This window comes from Salvelinus fontinalis, chromosome 3 (genome assembly GCF_029448725.1).
Source record: "Salvelinus fontinalis isolate EN_2023a chromosome 3, ASM2944872v1, whole genome shotgun sequence".
Taxonomy (NCBI): Eukaryota; Metazoa; Chordata; class Actinopteri; order Salmoniformes; family Salmonidae; genus Salvelinus; species Salvelinus fontinalis.
Genome location: NC_074667.1, coordinates 58,172,918 through 58,194,664, shown reverse-complemented (window position 1 = coordinate 58,194,664; position 21,747 = coordinate 58,172,918). Strand labels below are relative to the sequence as shown.

Sequence of the window (21,747 nt, the reverse complement as noted above, 5' to 3'; positions counted from 1 at the left end):
TAATTACTGTTGGTAACCAGTTTATAATACCAATAAGGCATGTTAGGGGTTTGTGGTAATATACCACGGCTAGGGGTGGTATCCAGGCACTCCTCGTTGCGTCGCGCATAGCAACAGCCCATAGCTGTTGGGGGGGGATTCAGAGCATGTCACCCTTATTCATCGTAAAACTATAAGACCCTTACAAGTCTTCTCACTGTCATATAAACCTGAGGGCCAACAGTAGAAGCAGCCCAGGCCTGAGAAGCAGTAAAGCCTGTGGACAGTCTTTAGACATTTAGGGCCATTATTCATCAATATGAAGCAGCTACTAAAAACACATTAGGAGTGTCAGAGGCACGTGGCACAAGCATGCCAATCTCCCACTGGCTCTCTGTGTTAACCACAGTAGTGTATAAACACCTCTCTGTGTTAACCACAGTAGTGTATAAACACCCCTCTGTGTTAACCACAGTAGTGTATAAACACCTCTCTGTGTTAACCACAGTAGTGTATAAACACCCCTCTGTGTTAACCACAGTAGTGTATAAACACCCCTCTGTGTTAACCACAGCAGTGTATAAACACCCCTCTGTGTTAACCACAGTAGTGTATAAACACCTCTCTGTGTTAACCACAGTAGTGTATAAACACCCCTCTGTGTTAACCACAGTAGTGTATAAACACCTCTCTGTGGTTAACCACAGTAGTGTATAAACACCTCTCTGTGTTAACCACAGTAGTGTATAAACACCCCTCTGTGTTAACCACAGTAGTGTATAAACACCCCTCTGTGTTAACCACAGTAGTGTATAAACACCTCTCTGTGTTAACCACAGTAGTGTATAAACACCCCTCTGTGTTAACCACAGTAGTGTATAAACACCCCTCTGTGTTAACCACAGTAGTGTATAAACACCCCTCTGTGTTAACCACAGTAGTGTATAAACACCTCTCTACATTTACATATTTTAGTCATTTAGCAGACGCTCTTATCCAGAGCGACTTACAGTAGAGTGCATACATTTTATTTACATTTTACATACTGAGACATGGATATCCCTACCGGCCAAACCCGGACGACACTATGCCAATTGTGCGTCGCCCCACGGACCTCCCGGTTGCGGCCGGCTGCGACAGAGCCTGGGCGCGAACCCAGCCCCGCCTGGGCGCGAACCCAGAGACTCTGGTGGCGCAGTTAGCCCTAGACCACTGCGCCACCCGGGAGATGCCGTGTAACACTACTGTGTTAACCACAGTAGTGTATAAACACCTCTCTGTGTTAACCACAGTAGTGTATAAACACCTCTCTGTGTTAACCACAGTAGTGTATAAACACCTCTCTGTGTTAACCACAGTAGTGTATAAACACCTCTCTGTGTTAACCACAGTAGTGTATAAACACCTCTCTGTGTTAACCACAGTAGTGTATAAACACCTCTCTGTGTTAACCACAGTAGTGTATAAACACCTCTCTGTGTTAACCACAGTAGTGTATAAACATCTCTCAGTGTTAACCACAGCAGTGTATAAACACCTCTCTGTGTTAACCACAGTAGTGTATAAACACCTCTCAGTGTTAACCACAGCAGTGTATAAACACCTCTCTGTGTTAACCACAGTAGTGTACAGTATAAACACCTCTCTGTGGTAACCACAGTAGTGTATAAACACCTCTCTATGTTAACCACAGCAGTGTATAAACACCTCTCAGTGTTAACCACAGCAGTGTATAAACACCTCTCTGTGTTAACCACAGCAGTGTACAGTAGAAACACCTCTCAGTGTTAACCACAGCAGTGTATAAACACCTCTCTGTGTTAACCACAGCAGTGTATAAACACCTCTCTGTGTTAACCACAGTAGTGTATAAACACCTCTCTGTGTTAACCACAGCAGTGTACAGTAGAAACACCTCTCTGTGTTAACCACAGCAGTGTATAAACACCTCTCTATGTTAACCACAGCAGTGTATAAACACCTCTCTGTGTTAACCACAGCAGTGTATAGAAACCTCTCTGTGTTAACCACAGCAGTGTATAAACACCTCTTTGTGTTAACCACAGCAGTGTATAGACACCTCTCTGTGTTAACCACAGTAGTGTATAAACACCTCTCTGTGTTAACCACAGCAGTGTACAGTAGAAACACCTCTCTGTGTTAACCACAGCAGTGTATAAACACCTCTCTGTGTTAACCACAGCAGTGTATAAACACCTCTCTGTGTTAACCACAGCAGTGTACAGTAGAAACACCTCTCTGTGTTAACCACAGCAGTGTACAGTAGAAACACCCCTCTGTGTTAACCACAGCAGTGTATAGACACCTCTCAGTGTTAACCACAGCAGTGTATAAACACCTCTCTATGTTAACCACAGTAGTGTATAAACACCTCTCTGTGTTAACCACAGTAGTGTATAAACACCTCTCTGTGTTAACCACAGTAGTGTATAAACACCTCTCTGTGTTAACCACAGTAGTGTATAAACACCTCTCTGTGTTAACCACAGTAGTGTATAAACACCTCTCTATGTTAACCACAGCAGTGTATAAACACCTCTCAGTGTTAACCACAGCAGTGTATAAACACCTCTCTATGTTAACCACAGCGGTGTGTAAACACCTCTCAGTGTTAACCACAGCAGTGTATAAACACCTCTCTGTGTTAACCACAGTAGTGTACAGTATAAACACCTCTCTGTGGTAACCACAGTAGTGTATAAACACCTCTCTATGTTAACCACAGCAGTGTATAAACACCTCTCAGTGTTAACCACAGCAGTGTATAAACACCTCTCTGTGTTAACCACAGCAGTGTACAGTAGAAACACCTCTCAGTGTTAACAACAGCAGTGTATAAACACCTCTCTGTGTTAACCACAGCAGTGTATAAACACCTCTCTGTGTTAACCACAGTAGTGTATAAACACCTCTCTGTGTTAACCACAGCAGTGTACAGTAGAAACACCTCTCTGTGTTAACCACAGCAGTGTATAAACACCTCTCTATGTTAACCACAGCAGTGTATAAACACCTCTCTGTGTTAACCACAGCAGTGTATAGACACCTCTCTGTGTTAACCACAGCAGTGTATAAACACCTCTCAGTGTTAACCACAGCAGTGTACAGTAGAAACACCTCTCTATGTTAACCACAGCAGTGTATAAACACCTCTTTGTGTTAACCACAGCAGTGTATAGACACCTCTCTGTGTTAACCACAGTAGTGTATAAACACCTCTCTGTGTTAACCACAGCAGTGTACAGTAGAAACACCTCTCTGTGTTAACCACAGCAGTGTATAAACACCTCTCTGTGTTAACCACAGCAGTGTATAAACACCTCTCTGTGTTAACCACAGCAGTGTATAAACACCTCTCTGTGTTAACCACAGCAGTGTACAGTAGAAACACCTCTCTGTGTTAACCACAGCAGTGTACAGTAGAAACACCCCTCTGTGTTAACCACAGCAGTGTATAGACACCTCTCAGTGTTAACCACAGCAGTGTATAAACACCTCTCTATGTTAACCACAGTAGTGTATAAACACCTCTCTGTGTTAACCACAGTAGTGTATAAACACCTCTCTGTGTTAACCACAGTAGTGTATAAACACCTCTCTGTGTTAACCACAGTAGTGTATAAACACCTCTCTATGTTAACCACAGCAGTGTATAAACACCTCTCAGTGTTAACCACAGCAGTGTATAAACACCTCTCTATGTTAACCACAGCGGTGTGTAAACACCTCTCAGTGTTAACCACAGCAGTGTATAGACACCTCTCAGTGTTAACCACAGCAGTGTATAAACACCTCTCTATGTTAACCACAGTAGTGTATAAACACCTCTCTGTGTTAACCACAGTAGTGTATAAACACCTCTCTGTGTTAACCACAGTAGTGTATAAACACCTCTCTGTGTTAACCACAGTAGTGTATAAACACCTCTCTGTGTTAACCACAGTAGTGTATAAACACCTCTCTATGTTAACCACAGCAGTGTATAAACACCTCTCAGTGTTAACCACAGCAGTGTATAAACACCTCTCTATGTTAACCACAGCGGTGTGTAAACACCTCTCAGTGTTAACCACAGCAGTGTATAGACACCTCTCTGTGTTAACCACAGCAGTGTATAGACACCTCTCTGTGTTAACCACAGCAGTGTACAGTAGAAACACCTCTCTGTGTTAACCACAGCAGTGTATAAACACCTCTCTATGTTAACCACAGCAGCGTATAAACACCTCTCTGTGTTAACCACAGCAGTGTATAAACACCTCTCAGTGTTAACCACAGCAGTGTACAGTAGAAACACCGCTCTATGTTAACCAAACCAGTGTATAAACACCTCTCTGTGTTAACCACAGCAGTGTATAAACACCTCTCTGTGTTAACCACAGCAGTGTATAAACACCTCTCTGTGTTAACCACAGCAGTGTACAGTAGAAGCACCTCTCTGTGTTAACCACAGCAGTGTACAGTAGAAACACCCCTCTGTGTTAACCACAGTAGTGTATAGACACCTCTCAGTGTTAACCACAGCAGTGTATAAACACCTCTCTATGTTAACCACAGTAGTGTATAAACACCTCTCTGTGTTAACCACAGTAGTGTATAAACACCTCTCTGTGTTAACCACAGTAGTGTATAAACACCTCTCTGTGTTAACCACAGTAGTGTATAAACACCTCTCTGTGTTAACCACAGCAGTGTATAAACACCTCTCTATGTTAACCACAGCGGTGTGTAAACACCTCTCAGTGTTAACCACAGCAGTGTATAGACACCTCTCTGTGTTAACCACAGCAGCGTATAAACACCTCTCTGTGTTAACCACAGCAGTGTATAAACACCTCTCTATGTTAACCACAGCAGCGTATAAACACCTCTCTGTGTTAACCACAGCAGTGTATAGACACCTCTCTGTGTTAACCACAGCAGTGTATAAACACCTCTCAGTGTTAACCACAGCAGTGTACAGTAGAAACACCGCTCTATGTTAACCAAACCAGTGTATAAACACCTCTTTGTGTTAACCACAGCAGTGTATAGACACCTCTCAGTGTTAACCACAGTAGTGTATAAACACCTCTCTGTGTTAACCACAGCAGTGTACAGTAGAAACACCTCTCTGTGTTAACCACAGCAGTGTATAAACACCTCTCTGTGTTAACCACAGCAGTGTATAAACACCTCTCTGTGTTAACCACAGCAGTGTACAGTAGAAACACCTCTCTGTGTTAACCACAGCAGTGTATAAACACCTCTCTGTGTTAACCACAGCAGTGTATAAACACCTCTCTGTGTTAACCACAGCAGTGTACAGTAGAAACACCTCTCTGTGTTAACCACAGCAGTGTACAGTAGAAACACCTCTCAGTGTTAACCACAGCAGTGTATAAACACCTCTTTATGTTAACCACAGCAGTGTATAGACACCTCTCCTTGTTAACCACAGTAGTGTACAGTATAAACACCTCTCTGTGTTATCCACAGCAGTGTACAGTATAAACACCTCTCAGTGTTAACCACAGCAGTGTATAGACACCTCTCTGTGTTAACCACAGTAGTGTATAAACACCTCTCTGTGTTAACCACAGTAGTGTACAGTAGAAACACCTCTCTGTGTTAACCACAGTAGTGTACAGTATAAACACCTCTCTGTGTTAACCACAGCAGTGTATAAACACCTCTCAGTGTTAACCACAGCAGTGTATAAACACCTCTCAGTGTTAACCACAGCAGTGTATAAACACCTCTCAGTGTTAACCACAGTAGTGTATAAACACCTCTCTGTGTTAACCACAGTAGTGTATAAACACCTCTCTGTGTTAACCACAGCAGTGTATAAACACCTCTCTGTGTTAACCACAGCAGTGTATAGACACCTCTCTGTGTTAACCACAGCAGTGTACAGTAGAAACACCTCTCTGTGTTAACCACAGTAGTGTATAAACACCTCTCTATGTTAACCACAGCAGTGTATAGACACCTCTCTGTGTTAACCACAGTAGTGTACAGTATAAACACCTCTCTGTGTTAACCACAGCAGTGTATAAACACCTCTCAGTGTTAACCGCAGCAGTGTATAAACACCTCTCAGTGTTAACCACAGCAGTGTATAAACACCTCTCTGTGTTAACCACAGCAGTGTATAAACACCTCTCAGTGTTAACCACAGCTGTGTATAAACACCTCTCAGTGTTAACCACAGCAGTGTATAAATACCTCTCTATGTTAACCACAGCAGTGTATAAACACCTCTCAGTGTTAACCACAGCAGTGTATAAACACCTCTCTGTGTTAACCACAGCAGTGTATAAACACCTCTCTGTGTTAACCACAGCAGTGTATAGACACCTCTCTGTGTTAACCACAGCAGTGTACAGTAGAAACACCTCTCTGTGTTAACCACAGTAGTGTATAAACACCTCTCTGTGTTAACCACAGTAGTGCACAGTATAAACACCTCTCTGTGTTAACCACAGTAGTGTATAAAGACCTATCTGTGTTAACCACAGTAGTGCACAGTATAAACACTTCTCTGTGTTAACCACAGTAGTGTACAGTATAAACACATCTCTGTGTTAACCACAGCAGTGTATAAACACCTCTCTGTGTTAACCACAGCAGTGTATAAAGACCTCTCTATGTTAACCACAGTAGTAGGTTAATTTTATAGATTCAACACGTCAATGTTTTTGGAATAATTTATTGATCCATGGAATACTGTTGTTGGGGATTGGGGGAAATCAGCGACTGTGTGACAGGGATCACATCACCCAAATCTGATAAGGAAACCTTCGGACGTTGGGAGTTTGATCCTAGATGTCAGTGGAATGTCTTAGTCCCTGCTGTTTCTGTTCAAATTGATCATGAGAAAACAACAGGCTTTGGTGACCGCTTCACCAACTCCAATATATCTCAATTATGGGTGAGGAATTCAGGAAGATTCAATCCTAATCCAACTAAAGATCTAGGTAGTTAAACTGTGCTGATCACGTGTATAAAATAGGGAGTTAAAGCCAATTCATGCTTGATCCGAAAATGTGTTCTAAGGCGCTGTATGGAGGGTGTGACGAAATTGGCCAAATCGAGCCCTGTACCGGATTGCGGTGCGCCTCCCAAATGCAGGGCTCCGTATTGCTCCACATTGACATGATTGGTTGACGGTAGGTGAGGGAGGGAGGTCCTGTATAAACACAAACTCACTTCCTTGACAACTTCCTTCTCAACAGCTCTGCGCTGCTCCACGAAGTGCAAGAAGTATGAATTCCCTGAATTCTGCTGAGACATATCACTAAATGCTGCACGGCCAATGCAGACGTCGGATTGACCGTACAGCGCCTTTTAGTATGCAAAATAGGTCTTATTCACATCGTCAGTAAATAATGCCCCTTTACATAATGGTATATTCGATTATAGCACAACTCAGACCCTAACCATAACAGTCTACGTATCCATCTTATACTCAAGGAGGGTCGCGCAGTGTGAACACACAGAGAACAGTGCTGTTTTAGTGTTGTGCCTTTGACCATTTGTTATTCATGGCCTGAACACTGAGGTGCTGACAGGCGTAACCTATTCTATTATCATCTCACTAAAACTCTCGTTTAACGCTCTTGCCACAGGGAGATATTTCATCAGGATGATGACAGGCAGACCTTTTCACAGGATATAGGGGAAATGTTACACCTGACTAGAACAATTTAGCAAACATAAAAGTCAGCCAGCAAAATGGCTGAGGAGGTCCAAGGGAAACAGAGCCACAGGTAGGTAGAGGCCAGGGTCCAGGGTCCAAGCTAACCGTACTATGGGTTAATGCGTTGCTATAACCAGGGACTACTTTACATGCCTGGCCCAGGTCAACCAACTAGCATCCTGTCTGTTTGTCCAACTAAGTAGTTAGTACACAACTAACTAAGTACACTGTGCAATACAGGCTGCATCAGCTATGTGTTACTATGTACACTGTGCAATACAGGCTGCATCAGCTATGTGTTACTATGTACACTGTGCAATACAGGCTGCATCAGCTATGTGTCACTACGTACACTGTGCATCAGCTGTGTGTGTGTGTGTGTGAGTAGTGTAATGGAGGGACTAGAGGAGAGGTGGATTAGGCAACACAGCAGATCTGAAAGCCTCTGTCTCACTGAGACCTGCTATAAGACAGAAGTGAGCTCTATCTCTCTCTGTGACTTCCTCTCTATTCCTCCAGAAGACAGAAGTGAGCTCTATCTCTCCCTGTGACTTCCTCTCTATTCTTCTAAAAGACAGAAGTAAGCTCTATCTCTCTCTGTGACTTCCTCTCTATTCCTCCAGAAGACAGAAGTGAGCTCTATCTCTCCCTGTGACTTCCTCTCTATTCCTCCAGAAGACAGAAGTGAGCTCTATCTCTCTCTGTGACTTCCTCTCTATTCCTCCAGAAGACAGAAGTGAGCTCTATCTCTCCCTGTGACTTCCTTTCTATTCTTCTAGAAGACAGAAGTCAGCTCTATCTCTCCCTATGACTTCCTCTCTATTCTTCTAAAAGACAGAAGTGAGCTCTATCTCTCCCTGTGACTTCCTCTCTATTCCTCTATAAGACAGAAGTGAGCTCTATCTCTCCCTGTGACTTCCTCTCTATTCTTCTAGAAGACAGAAGTGAGCTCTATCTCTCCCTGTGACTTCCTCTCTATTCCTCTATAAGACAGAAGTGAGCTCTATCTCTCCCTGTGACTTCCTCTCTATTCCTCTATAAGACAGAAGTGAGCTCTATCTCTCCCTGTGACTTCCTCTCTATTCCTCTATAAGACAGAAGTGAGCTCTATCTCTCCCTGTGACTTCCTCTCTATTCCTCTAGAAGACAGAAGTGAGCTCTATCTCTCCCTGTGACTTCCTCTCTATTCCTCTAGAAGACAGAAGTGAGCTCTATCTCTCCCTGTGACTTCCTCTCTATTGCTCTTTCCAAGCCTCCTTGTGTCATTTTGTAATTGGAATATTTAAAGGCATTATCTACAATGTGCATAATTATCTTTAAAGAGAGTAATGAACTCAACATGACCTAGAAAACACATCCTGAAGTTACATTAAGGATTCACACACATACACACATACACACATACACACATACACACATACACACATACACACATACACACATACACACATACACACATACACACATACACACACTGAAGGAAGGATATCTGACCTGCGTGTTAATTCTGATGGCTCCAATGGATGGAATCTCGTAGTAGAATCCTGAAGATCAAAGTGAGAGAATCTGTTCAGTGGATACACAGTGATAATAACCAACAACATGTAACTGTTCTGTTGTAGTGTGTATTGTAAAGGTAATATTGCTATGCATAAGTGAAATAACACAACTGCCCAGCGAAGTCTCAACATCTTTTGCTATTAGAGCAAATGTAGTGCTATGATTTTAAAATGTCTCCTCAGCAGAATGCTAATTGTTCTCTATGGGGAAATTGCATTTAGTATCCATTACGTTTGTTGGCCATTATGTAATTTGCTGCAGATAGGTGTGTTTGTGTGTGTGTGGTATGTGTGTGCATGTGGTGTGTGGTGTGTGTTTGTGTGTGTGTGTGTGTGTGTGTGTGTGTGTGTGTGTGTGTGTGTGTGTGTGTGTGTGTGTGTGTGTGTGTGTGTGTGTGCACGCATACGCATGTACACATGTGTGTGTGTACTGTGTGATTGATTTCCATTAAGGTGCTATGGGGAAACAATTGGCCATTGACCTCCAGTCTCATCATCATTTTACTGCAGGATGTCAATGTAATGTGTGTTAGGGCTCATTGAGGATGCTGCTGCTGTACCCCAGGCAGAACAGAACAGGACTACTGATTAGGGATTGAGGAGAGGAGAGACACACTCACTCTGGGTCAATAACTGCTGCCGCTCCCCAAGTTATTAAAGCACAGAGTGTTTATACAAAGAGCCGCGAAATGGAGACAGCATCCCCAGAATGTTAAGAGACAAGAAAGCACACACACACACACACACACACACACACACACACACACACACACACACACACACACACACACACACACACACACACACACACACACACACACACACACACACACACACACACACACACACACACACACACACACACACACATATTCCTATGACTGTTCAGAACAGTAGCTCCTTCCTTTGCTTAGTGTTTTTGGCTGCCTGCCAGAGACTGTGACACCTCCAGTTGCAGGGCAGAACATGACAATAGGAACGAGGAGAGAAACCAACATAGAAACTAGAGAGCATGGACCAGAGGTCTACACCCAGGTCTTCAGCCACCGGAGAGAGGAGAAAAGTTCAGCTCATAGTGACACAGAGCGGGGGTAGGTTCCACTTCCAAGAGGTTCCAGGTTCCAGGTTCCAAGAGATTGCAGCACAAGCCAAGTGAGACAACAGTAAGGCTAGTCAAGAGGAAGCTGGGTATGTAATATGTTTGTGAGGCGGATTCTTGTGTGTGTGTAAGTGTGTGTTCTGGGTGAGAATGTTCGGCTCGACATGTGTCTCTGTTTGCGTGTGATACCGAAGAAGAGCAATAAGTAAAGTGTTGTACAACTACATGTCAAATGACAGCTCCACAGAGGAGAATACCTCAAAAAGCATTGTCATAGGTTGGCATTGGCTTTGGTGCCATGCTAATGATTAGAGTGAGTGGCATGTTGGCACAGAGGAGTAATCCTGGACTTCCCCCATGCCGCCTGCCTGCATGAGAGGTGGTAGCCATGGTTATCACCACACAGCCAGGCTCCACCCGATAATGAATTACAACTTGTGGGGAGGGAGGCACTTCTGAAGCACTATGAAGGCAACACTGGAAATTAACTAATTAGCCTTCTTTAGGAGGGATGCTTCTTGTGATGGGAAGAAGAGAGAGCTAAGCGTATTAGAGAAACATTTAGACAGTGAGAAATCAAACAACATAGAGAGCGAGAGAGCGAGAGAGAGAGAGAGAGAGAGAGAGAGAGAGAAACGTTGTAAAAAAGAGTGAAACAGAGAGAACATAAAAGTGGAATTGTACATTGGTTATGGTTCAGAGTGGGCATGAGGTCATGAGGTCATGAGGACTAATGGAGGAAAGGAGGATAGCTTAGTCATCTAGGTTGTGGACAGCTGGGCAGTTTGATTGGAGTTTGGTTATATGATGACATAATAATATCCCATATTTTCTGGTTTCTGTTTGCTAGACATGAGGAGTATTGATAGGCCGCAGAAGGAGCTTCTGTTCTCCTCTATCTATGAGCGTAGATGTAAAGTCTCTCCATGTCACTACACTTTACAGGCACACCCTCTCTACTCACCTTTGTTGGCACAAGCTATCCACTGCAAGGGGGTGACATCATAGTTGTGCTGCCCGACTGAAAAGGTAAATACTCGAATCTGGAAGGTGAGGAGGTAGTGGGCAGAGAGAGAAAAACTAAGATCAGTAGAATCAACATTCTTCTCGCACAGTGAGAAAGCAAAATGGCAGCAGCATTTCAAACCATGTGAGCGAGGATGAAGAGAAAAAAACAGAAGGAGAGGGAGAAAGAGAGACTGGGAGTGAGAAAGAGAGACAGGGAGAGAGAGATACAGGGAGAGAGAAAGAGAGACAGGGAGAGAGAGAGACAGGGAGAGAGAGAGAGTGAGTGAGTGCATGTGTTGGCTGTAATTTCATGGGTTCTGATAATAAAGTGGCTAATTAGTCAGCAGGTCAGAGCTGTTAACACCAGCAGCAAGACAAAAAAAAAGACAGAGAGATGACAGGGAGGGAGATAGAGAGGGAGAGAGAGATGACAAGGAGAGAGAGATGATAGGGAGGAAGAGAGAGAGAGAGGAAGAGAGAGAGAGAAGGGAGAGTACAGACTGGTTCATCAACTCATAAACATGAATGGGCTAAATCATTGGGAGACTAGGATTGATGAATAGATAATTGGTTTTAGGGGACAGACTCACTGTTTTGTTGGGCCAGTTGTACTTCTCAAAGATGTCCTGTGCACGATCCTCTCCTCCATCTGTAAACATCATTATCATCTTATTGCAGCCCGCCCTCGGGGCGCCGGTATCCTGTGGAACAGAGAGAGAGACGGAGAGGTTGAAAGAAAGGGAGAGGGAGAGGAAGAGGGAGAGGGAGAGATACAGAGACAAATACAAAGAGAGAGTGATTAGTGAGAGAGAGAGAGAGAGGGAGAGAGAGAGAGAAGGAGAGAGAGAGTGAAGGAGAGAGAGATTAGGAAGGAGAGGGAGAGATACAGAGATACAGAGAGAGATACAGATAGAGAGTGATTAGTGAGAGCGGGGGGAAACAGTCAGGAAAAGGTACAGAGATACAGAGAGAGATACAGATAGAGAGTGATTAGTGAGAGCGGGGGGAAACAGTCAGGAAAAGGTACAGCGATACAGAGAGAGATACAGATAGAGAGTGATTAGTGAGAGCGGGGAAACAGTCAGGAAAAGGTACAGAGATACAGAGAGAGATACAGATAGAGAGTGATTAGTGAGAGCGGGGGAACAGTCAGGAAAAGGTACAGAGATACAGAGAGAGATACAGATAGAGAGTGATTAGTGAGAGCGGGGGGAAACAGTCAGGAAAAGGTACAGAGATACAGAGAGAGATACAGATAGAGAGTGATTAGTGAGAGCGGGGGGAAACAGTCAGGAAAAGGTACAGAGATACAGAGAGAGATACAGATAGAGAGTGATTAGTGAGAGCGGGGGGAAACAGTCAGGAAAAGGTACAGAGATACAGAGAGAGATACAGATAGAGAGTGATTAGTGAGAGCGGGGAAACAGTCAGGAAAAGGTACAGAGATACAGAGAGAGATACAGATAGAGAGTGATTAGTGAGAGCGGGGAAACAGTAAGGAAAAGGTACAGAGATACAGAGATACAGATAGAGAGTGATTAGTGAGAGCGGGGGAACAGTCAGGAAAAGGAAGAGGACACAAACTATAAAGACATTATAAAGTATAGGCTCTCCATCCAGGTAATCACAAAAACATGGTGTCTTGGGTCATCACAAGAGAAAAGAATGCTTGAGCAAAGTCTGGCTTCCAGTTCGCCTTCGAACAGCTGTAGAGTCTATGTTCTAATATGTTAGCTAATGTACACTGCTCAAAAAAATAAAGGGAACACTTAAACAACACAATGTAACTCCAAGTCAATCACACTTCTGTGAAATCAAACTGTCCACTTAGGAAGCAACACTGATTGACAATAAATTTCACATGCTGTTGTGCAAATGGAATAGACAAAAGGTGGAAATTATAGGCAATTAGCAAGACACCCCCAAAAAAGAAGTGATTCTGCAGGTGGTGATCACAGACCACTTCTCAGTTCCTATGCTTCCTGGCTGATGTTTTGGTCACTTTTGAATGCTGGCGGTGCTCTCACTCTAGTGGTAGCATGAGACGGCGTCTACAACCCACACAAGTGGCTCAGGTAGTGCAGTTCATCCAGGATGGCACATCAATGCGAGCTGTGGCAAAAAGGTTTGCTGTGTCTGTCAGCGTAGTGTCCAGAGCATGCAGGCGCTACCAGGAGACAGGCCAGTACATCAGGAGACGTGGAGGAGGCCGTAGGAGGGCAACAACCCAGCTGCAGGACCGCTACCTCCGCCTTTGTGCAAGGAGGTGCACTGCCAGCGCCCTGCAAAATGACCTCCAGCAGGCCACAAATGTGCATGATTTCACAGAAGTGTGATTGATTTTTGATTTCACAGTTTGATTTCACAGAAGTGTGATTGACTTGGAGTTACATTGTGTTGTTTAAATGTGCCCTTTATTTTTTTGAGCAGTGTATAACCTGCATGTGCAGTGCACAATACATCCACATATATGGGATTGAAGTGTACATATCTCTGTCTGTGTAAGGTAATTTATCCTGTGCCGTTGGTTAAATGTGTTCTGTGGCCAGGCGTTGGTTAAATGTCTTCCATGGCCAGGCGTTGGTTAAATGTGTTCTGTGGCCAGGTGTTGGTTAAATGTCTTCCGCGGCCAGGCGTTAGTTAAATGTGTTCCGTGGCCAGGCGTTGGTTAAATTTGTTCCGTGGCCAGGCATTGGTTAAATGTGTTCTGTGGCCGGGCATTGGTTAAATGTGTTCTGTGGCCAGGCGTTAGTTAAATGTGTTCCGTGGCCAGCTGTTGGTTAAATGTGTTCCTGGGCCAGCTGTTGGTTAAATGTGTTCCGTGGCCAGGTGTTGGTTAAATGTGTTCCGTGGCCAGGTGTTGGTTAAATGTGTTTCGTGGCCAGGCGTTAGTTAAATGTGTTCCGTGGCCAGGCGTTGGTTAAATGTGTTCCGTGGCCAGGCGTTGGTTAAATGTGTTCCGTGGCCAGGTGTTGGTTAAATGTGTTCCGTGGCCAGGCGTTGGTTAAATGTGTTCCGTGGCCAGGCATTGGTTAAATGTGTTCCGTGGCCAGGTGTTGGTTAAATGTGTTCTTTGGCCAGGCGTTAGTTAAATGTATTCGGTGGCCAGGTGTTGGTTAAATGTGTTCCGTGGCAAGGTGTTGGTTAGCATACTCTTGTGATATGCATTGAGTTCTAGGCGTAGCCCCCCCTATCCCTCCTCCCTTTCTCCCTTCCTCTCCAACCCCAATCTGCCTGCTTGACAGCTGCCCTTTCTCCCTTCCTCTCCTACCCCAATCTGCCTGCTTGACAGCTGCCCTTTCTCCCTTCCTCTCCTACCCCAATCTGCCTGCCTGACAGCTGCCCTTTCTCCCTTCCTCTCCTACCCCAATCTGCCTGCCTGACAGCTGCCCTTTCTCCCTTCCTCTCCTACCCCAATCTGCCTGCTTGTCAGCTGCCCTTTCTCCCTTCCTCTCCTACCCCAATCTGCCTGCCTGACAGCTGCCCTTTCTCCCTTCCTCTTCTACCCCAATCTTCCTGCTTGACAGCTGCCCTTTCTCCCTTCCTCTCCTACGCCAATCTTCCTGCTTGACAGCTGCCCTTTCTCCCTTCCTCTCCTACCCCAATCTTCCTGCTTGACAGCTGCCCTTTCTCCCTTCCTCTCCAACCCCAATCTGCCTGCCTGACAGCTGCCCTTTCTCCCTTCCTCTCCAACCCCAATCTGCCTGCTTGACAGCTTCCCTTTCTCCCTTCCTCTCCTACCCCAATCTGCCTGCTTGACAGCTGCCCTTTCTCCCTTCCTCTCCTACCCCAATCTGCCTGCTTGACAGCTGCCCTTTCTCCCTTCCTCTCCTACCCCAATCTGAGTGCTTGACAGCTGCCCTTTCTCCCTTCCTCTCCTACCCCAATCTGCCTGCTTGACAGCTGCCCTTTCTCCCTTCTTCTCCTACCGCAATCTGCCTGCTTGACAGCTGCCCTTTCTCCCTTCTTCTCCTACCCCAATCTGCCTGCTTGACAGCTGCCCTTTCCCCCTTCCTCTCCTACCCCAATCTGCCTGCCTGACAGCTGCCCTTTCTCCCTTCCTCTCCTACCCCAATCTGCCTGCCTGACAGCTGCCCTTTCTCCCTTCCTCTCCTACCCCAATCTGACTGCCTGACAGCTGCCCTTTCTCCCTTCCACTCCTACCCCAATCTGCCTGCCTGACAGCTGCCCTTTTCTCCCTTCCTCTCCAACCCCAATCTGCCTGCCTGACTGCTGCCCTTTCTCCCTTCCTCTCCAACCCCAATATGCCTGCCTGACAGCTTCCCTTTCTCCCTTCCTCTCCAACCCCAATCTGCCTGCATGACAGCTGCCCTTTCTCCCTTCCTCTCCTACCCCAATCTGCCTGCCTGACAGCTGCCCTTTCTCCCTTCCACTCCTACCCCAATCTGCCTGCCTGACAGCTGCCCTTTCTCCCTTCCTCTCCTACCCCAATCTGCCTGCCTGACAGCAGCCCTTTCTCCCTTCCTCTCCTACCCCAATCTGCCTGCTTGACAGCTGCTCTTTCTCCCTTCCTCTCCTACCCCAATCTGCCTGCTTGACAGCTGCCCTTTCTCCCTTCCTCTCCTACCCCAATCTGAGTGCTTGACAGCTGCCCTTTCTCCCTTCCTCTCCTACCCCAATCTGCCTGCTTGACAGCTGCCCTTTCTCCCTTCTTCTCCTACCCAAATCTGCCTGCTTGACAGCTGCCCTTTTTCCCTTCCTCTCCTACCCCAATTTGCCTGCCTGACAGCTGCCCTTTCTCCCTTCCTCTCCTACCCCAATCTGCCTGCCTGACAGCTGCCCTTTCTCCCTTCCTCTCCAACCCCAATCTGCCTGCCTGACAGCTGCCATTAATACCCAGGCCAGCGGCATGTCACTCTGATGAAGATGCTAATAAAGATAAATAATATTCCCACAATTACACATTTTTATTACGCTTCTGACACTAATCATGGGGAATACAGCAGACACTGATTAAAATGCCTTTTTATTTCTCCATCTGCTGTGTGGGGAGGCAGACTGGACTATAGGCTGGTCTATAAGCTGGGCTATAGGCTGAGCTATAGGCTGGGCTAGACTGGGCTATAGGCTGGGCTATAGGCTGGGCTAGGCTGGGCTAGACTGGGCTGTAGGCTGGGTTGTAGGCTGGGCTAGGCTGGGCTAGGCAAGGCTAGGCTGGGCTACAATGGGCTATAGACTGGGCTATAGGCTGGGTTGTAGGCTGGGCTAGGCAAGGCTGGGCTAGGCTGGGCACTTGGCTTTGTGCCTCTCGGCCCACCAGAAGAATATAAAGTGTCTGTGGCTGATCTCTCTCTCATCAATCATCCCATCAGAGCCCATAAGGACAAAAGCCTCCTATAATATATAGGAGTATAGAGAGCTGAGGCAGCACCTGTGTAGACAGACAGACAGCAATGCCTGCCTGGTTGCCTCCCTGCTGCACACACACACAGGGACCTCTGCTGTGCTGGCTAGCCCTAAACGCCACCATCGCCATCATCCCACTGCAGTGGCAGTTCCTAATCAGACTGACTGACTATCTAGTGGCCCCTTTGGGCTCCATTCAGATGAGGCATAATCCTCTGATTGTCTAAAGAGTGGCTTGGTAGCACAGGGTCAATTCCAATGTCAATTTCAATGTCAATTGGGATGTCAGTATGATAATTAGCATGTCTTATACCATGGGCATTTCATGGAAGACTTAACCTAACCTATCACCCTGAAATAAACCCCAAAGAGCGTGACTGACTGCTGGCTCTTAGTCTTACATTGAGTAGCTGTTCGAAGGCGAACTGGAAGCCAGACTTGTAGTCAGTGGTTCCTTTGGCTTGCATGTGCATGATAGACTCCTTGAAGATCTTCTTGTTTCTCATGTTGGCCTGGACCAAGGTCTTAAAACAGGGGACGACAGCATCAGCCTTCTCGTTAAACTGTGTGGGGGGGGGAAACAGATAACAATGAATAATTGTCAATTTAATGAGTCTGGATGTGACCACGCTGCTCGCTCATTGGCATTGAGGGCTACTCCATCTGCAGTGTGTTGGGATGAGGAGGGGGATGTGGGTTGCTCTGTGCCACTCTGGCAATAAACATTGATAATTACAGCTTTCCATACAAAGCACAGGTGCACCTGGAATTCCAATGCAAACCAAGAACAAATGAAAAACACCCAGCCAAGGTAATGTCATCTAGATCTCATCTCCTCTGCTAAACTAAAATTAGTCCCGGGCTGTGTGTTTGTCTGTGTGTGTGTTTGTGACAGACAGAGAGGTAAACAGTGAGCAGTGTGTCTATATGTGATTAGCATCGAACAGCAATGCCTGTAATGTCAGGTTTTTAATGGCCTTTCTTCTTGAAAGTCAACTTTAAACTCTGTTGACATTTTGAAGACAGAATGATGGCATAAAATAGGTTAAACATTTGGTGCATGAAAATCTGACATTTCCTTCTGTTCGTGCAGTTTGATATTTACAGTTTATTGGTAAAAAATAGAAAAATAACACGAACTATAGTATTCCTTGTCACAGATTATGATCTCGTAACAAAATGACAAGAACACAATGTAATGGTTCCGTTGAAGGTTATACTGTATTGGAAATCAGAAGAGTTTGTTGAATCAGATTAAGATAGAATAGTTGCATTACAAAACACTATATATCCTAGGTGAGACAACCACATATCACAGTCAAATATACAAGATACGGACATTCAATTCCAGCTAAACAATGGATAAATAGCGTTTTGCAAAAAAATAAAAAATAATTCATACACATCTAAAATCTATGAATAAAAAAATCAGAGAACAATAATACTTTACACACACATGAAGGTACCCATAATCAATCATTTCTGATGAGAAAACACAAATGTGAATAATTGGTGGATATAGCGTTATGGAAATAAACTCTTCAGTAGTTGTGCTTGTAACAGGGCAGTGGAAGGCAATTTGGTAAATAATAATAATGGGAATATTTGACTGATCAAATGCAGAGTTTGAATTACAATTGTATTACTGTAACAACAATGATTACTGTTGGTGTCTACAAACCCTATCATACAGTATAGGCAAATAAACAGACCAACAACCATACACCAGGTACAACCATTTTCTTTCCTTCCTACTTCCAGAGCTCTTATTTTCTTTAAAGGGGTGGAAATCAGCCTCGTTCCCACCCAAATCATCACGCTAATTTCTGCCTCTTAGAGCTGGGATTTAGAAACATACACTGACTAAAACCACTGGATTATGGAGGATTAACCATCCAAGTCTCTAAACAGGGCTACCCCGCCAGTGTGTGTGTGTGGGGCATGCAGGCGTGCAAATGTGTGCAAGTGTAGGCTACCCATGTATGCAGTGAGTCAGATAATGCAGCATTCAATGGAAAACCTAAGAAGCAAGGCAGAGAGACTGTTGGTGAGATAAAGACTGGCACAATCACACAGACTGGGGGTTGCAACATTGTGGTATTATAACCATCTGGGAAAGTAATAGTTTTTACAGTATATGTAACTATGCATACATTCCAGCAAACCGGGAACATTCCCAGAACAGTGTAGGTATATTACAAGAGATAGGTTCCTAAAACACAAAATATGCTCAGTTGTGATGACATTCATACAATGTTTAAATTAGGTTGCACAGGACATTCCGTTAATGTTGTAAGAATGAAATAAGTCAGTTTATATGATGTTCATAGTATATTTGTTTAAGGTTTTACACAATACTCCATTGATGTTCACGCAATAAACATTTGACCTTGTCTTGGAGCTCCTCAGAACATTTCAAGAACATTTTAAATTTAAGTTTTAAATATACATTCTCAGCATGCAAATGAAATCAGATTGGAATCCATCCCCATTATGTTCTTCTCCACATTTACTGGTAATTCTCATTTCAGGACTGTATTGTCGGTGATATAGAGACACATGGCATTTTCGTTTCATTCTAAGGACATTTGAACATCATACAAACACAAACAATATTTTACTATATAAAAATACATTGTGTAAAAATGTACTATTCAACTTGAAGAAACACACCCTGTCTTATTTTTCATGATCCTAGATCAGCACTCATAGTCCTGGATACCTTGTGAACATGGACCCAGAAGTACGCAGGATGGGGAAGTACGCAGGATGGGGAAGTGATGGTGACTAACCCAGTTAACCGTTAGTTATGTCTAAGAAGGTTTAAAAGGAAGCATGGAATTACTGATTGAGCATACAGCCATGGCTATATTACATATTTAAAAAATTGTTTAACCACGCAAGTCAGTTAAGAACAAATTCTTATTTACAATGACAGCCTAGGCACAGTGGGTTAACTGCCTTGTTCAGGTGCAGAACAACAGATTTTTACCTTGTCAGCTCGGAGATTCGATCTAGCAACCTTCCGGTTACTGGCCAAACGCTCTAACCACAAGGCTACCTGCCTCCCCATATTTATATACGGATAAAAGAAGACCTAAGAGTGCTTCCCTGGTGATGCAGAGGATAAGTGACCTGGTTTGGGAACCAAACTGTGCAGGGTCAAAGCCCACATGGCAGATTGTCAACATATGAAGTGTAAAACATATGGTTGTATTTGTATGATTGAATGCTGTTCACATGTCCTGTGAATGAAAATAAAATGCCAGGTGTGCCTTGTTAACTTGTGGCATTTCTTTCCTTCTTAATGCATTTGAGCCAGTCAGTTGTGTTATGACAAGGTAGTGGTGGTATACAGAAGACAGCCCTATTAGGTAAAAGACCAAGTGCTATGATGAAACTGGATCTCATGAGGACCGCCACAGGAAAGGAAGTCCCAGAGTTACCTCTGCTGCGGAGGATAAGTTAATTAGAGTTAACTGCAACTCAGATTGCAAGATTAATGGGAACTCCTTCAAGACTCTTGGAAAAGCCTTCCAGTAGAAGCTGGTTGAGAGAATGCCAAGCGTGTGCAAAGCTGTCATCAAGGCAAAGGGTGGCTACTTTGAAGAATCTAAAATCCAAAATATATTTTGATTTGTTTAACACTTTTTTGGTTACTACATGATTCCATATGTGTTATTTCATAGTTTTGATGTAAAAAAAGGGGGTCCATGCAAATAGTATTGGTAGCCATTTGATTAACTGTTCAGCAGTCTAAAGCTGTTCAGGAGTCTTTTGGTCTCTACTTGGCACTCCGGTACCGCTTGCGAGAGAACAGTCTATGACTTGGTTGGCTGGAGTCTTTGACAATTGTTAGGGCCTTCATCTGACACCGCCTGGTATATAGGTCCTGGATGTCAGGGGGCTCGGCCCCTCTGTAACACCTTACGGTCGGATGCCAAGCAGTTGCCATACCAAGCGGTGATGCAGCCAGTCGAGATGCTCTCAATTGTGCAGCTATAGAACTGATTGAGGATATTTTCAGCCCCCTGGGGAAGAGGCATTTCCGTGCCTTCTTCACAACTGTGTAGGTTTATTTTGGACCATGATATGTCCTTAGTGTTGTCATATTATGGATAATTTAGATATTGATTTAGAATTTTAGGTATGAAAAAATATATAAACAAACTATTTGATCAAATATTTGTTTTAGCCTTTAAAACTAAAGCCCATAGAAGCACATTGAATAACATTCAGAAATGGCAAAAAGAACAGTCCAAAAATGTATTATAAGAAAGAAGGTTTTGAAGTGTCTGTCCTTTATTACTCTGATAATGTTTCTTAAGACCTGCCTAAAACACATTAATAATGGATTTCTTAATGATGGTGTATATTCAATTCATTTATTCAAATACACATCCACCCACCTCGGCCCATGTCTACTCCCACTCCTAAACTTGCCGGCATGTGCAAGGGAGATATAAAAGGCTTATCCCGGCAAGAACGTGGCAAAAATCGGTCTATCCCGGCAAGAATGTGGCAAAAATGTATGAATTGGATTCTAAAAAACCTTGTCAGATGTATTTTTCAGTCTGTCTGTAAAGGGTCATAGTAATAATAATCAGCACAACTAGTTTTTGTGTTTTGGGAACATATTATATCTCTTGTAATGTCCACACAATGTTCCCACAATCTAAAGAAACTTTCTGGGAACCTTTATTAAAGAACAGCCTAACTGTGTTCTGGGATAGCTCTTGTAACATCAGGTGAATACCTTTTTTATTTTATTTTTAAGTGTTTGTGTTTTGGGAACATATCTTGTGTGATGTCCCCACAATGTTCTCACAGACTGTTCCCACAACCTAATGAAACATTCTGGGAACCTTTAAAGAACAGATTAAATATGTTCTGGGAACGTCAGGTGAATGTTTTTTGTATCCTAAAAGAAACATTGTAGAATCATCCACACAACTGGACAGTTTGTGTGCTTTGGGAACATATAGTTTGTGATGTCCCCACACTGTTCCTATCAGACTGTTCCCACAACC

At 44.1% G+C, this 21,747-nt stretch overlaps 1 protein-coding gene across 6 annotated transcripts in view; it reads right to left on the bottom strand.

Moving 5' to 3' along the window:
* Positions 1-21,747, bottom strand: part of LOC129851184 (voltage-dependent calcium channel subunit alpha-2/delta-2-like) — a 460,295-nt gene that overhangs the window by 48,106 nt on the left and 390,442 nt on the right. For all 6 annotated transcript variants that reach the window (XM_055917548.1, XM_055917549.1, XM_055917550.1 and 3 more), the window contains 4 exons: positions 17,119-17,280; positions 11,941-12,051; positions 11,307-11,385; positions 9,179-9,228 (listed from right to left, as the gene is read on the bottom strand). In XM_055917548.1, the coding sequence (XP_055773523.1) occupies positions 9,179-9,228; positions 11,307-11,385; positions 11,941-12,051; positions 17,119-17,280 (402 nt within the window). The remainder of the gene's footprint in view (positions 1-9,178; positions 9,229-11,306; positions 11,386-11,940; positions 12,052-17,118; positions 17,281-21,747) is intronic.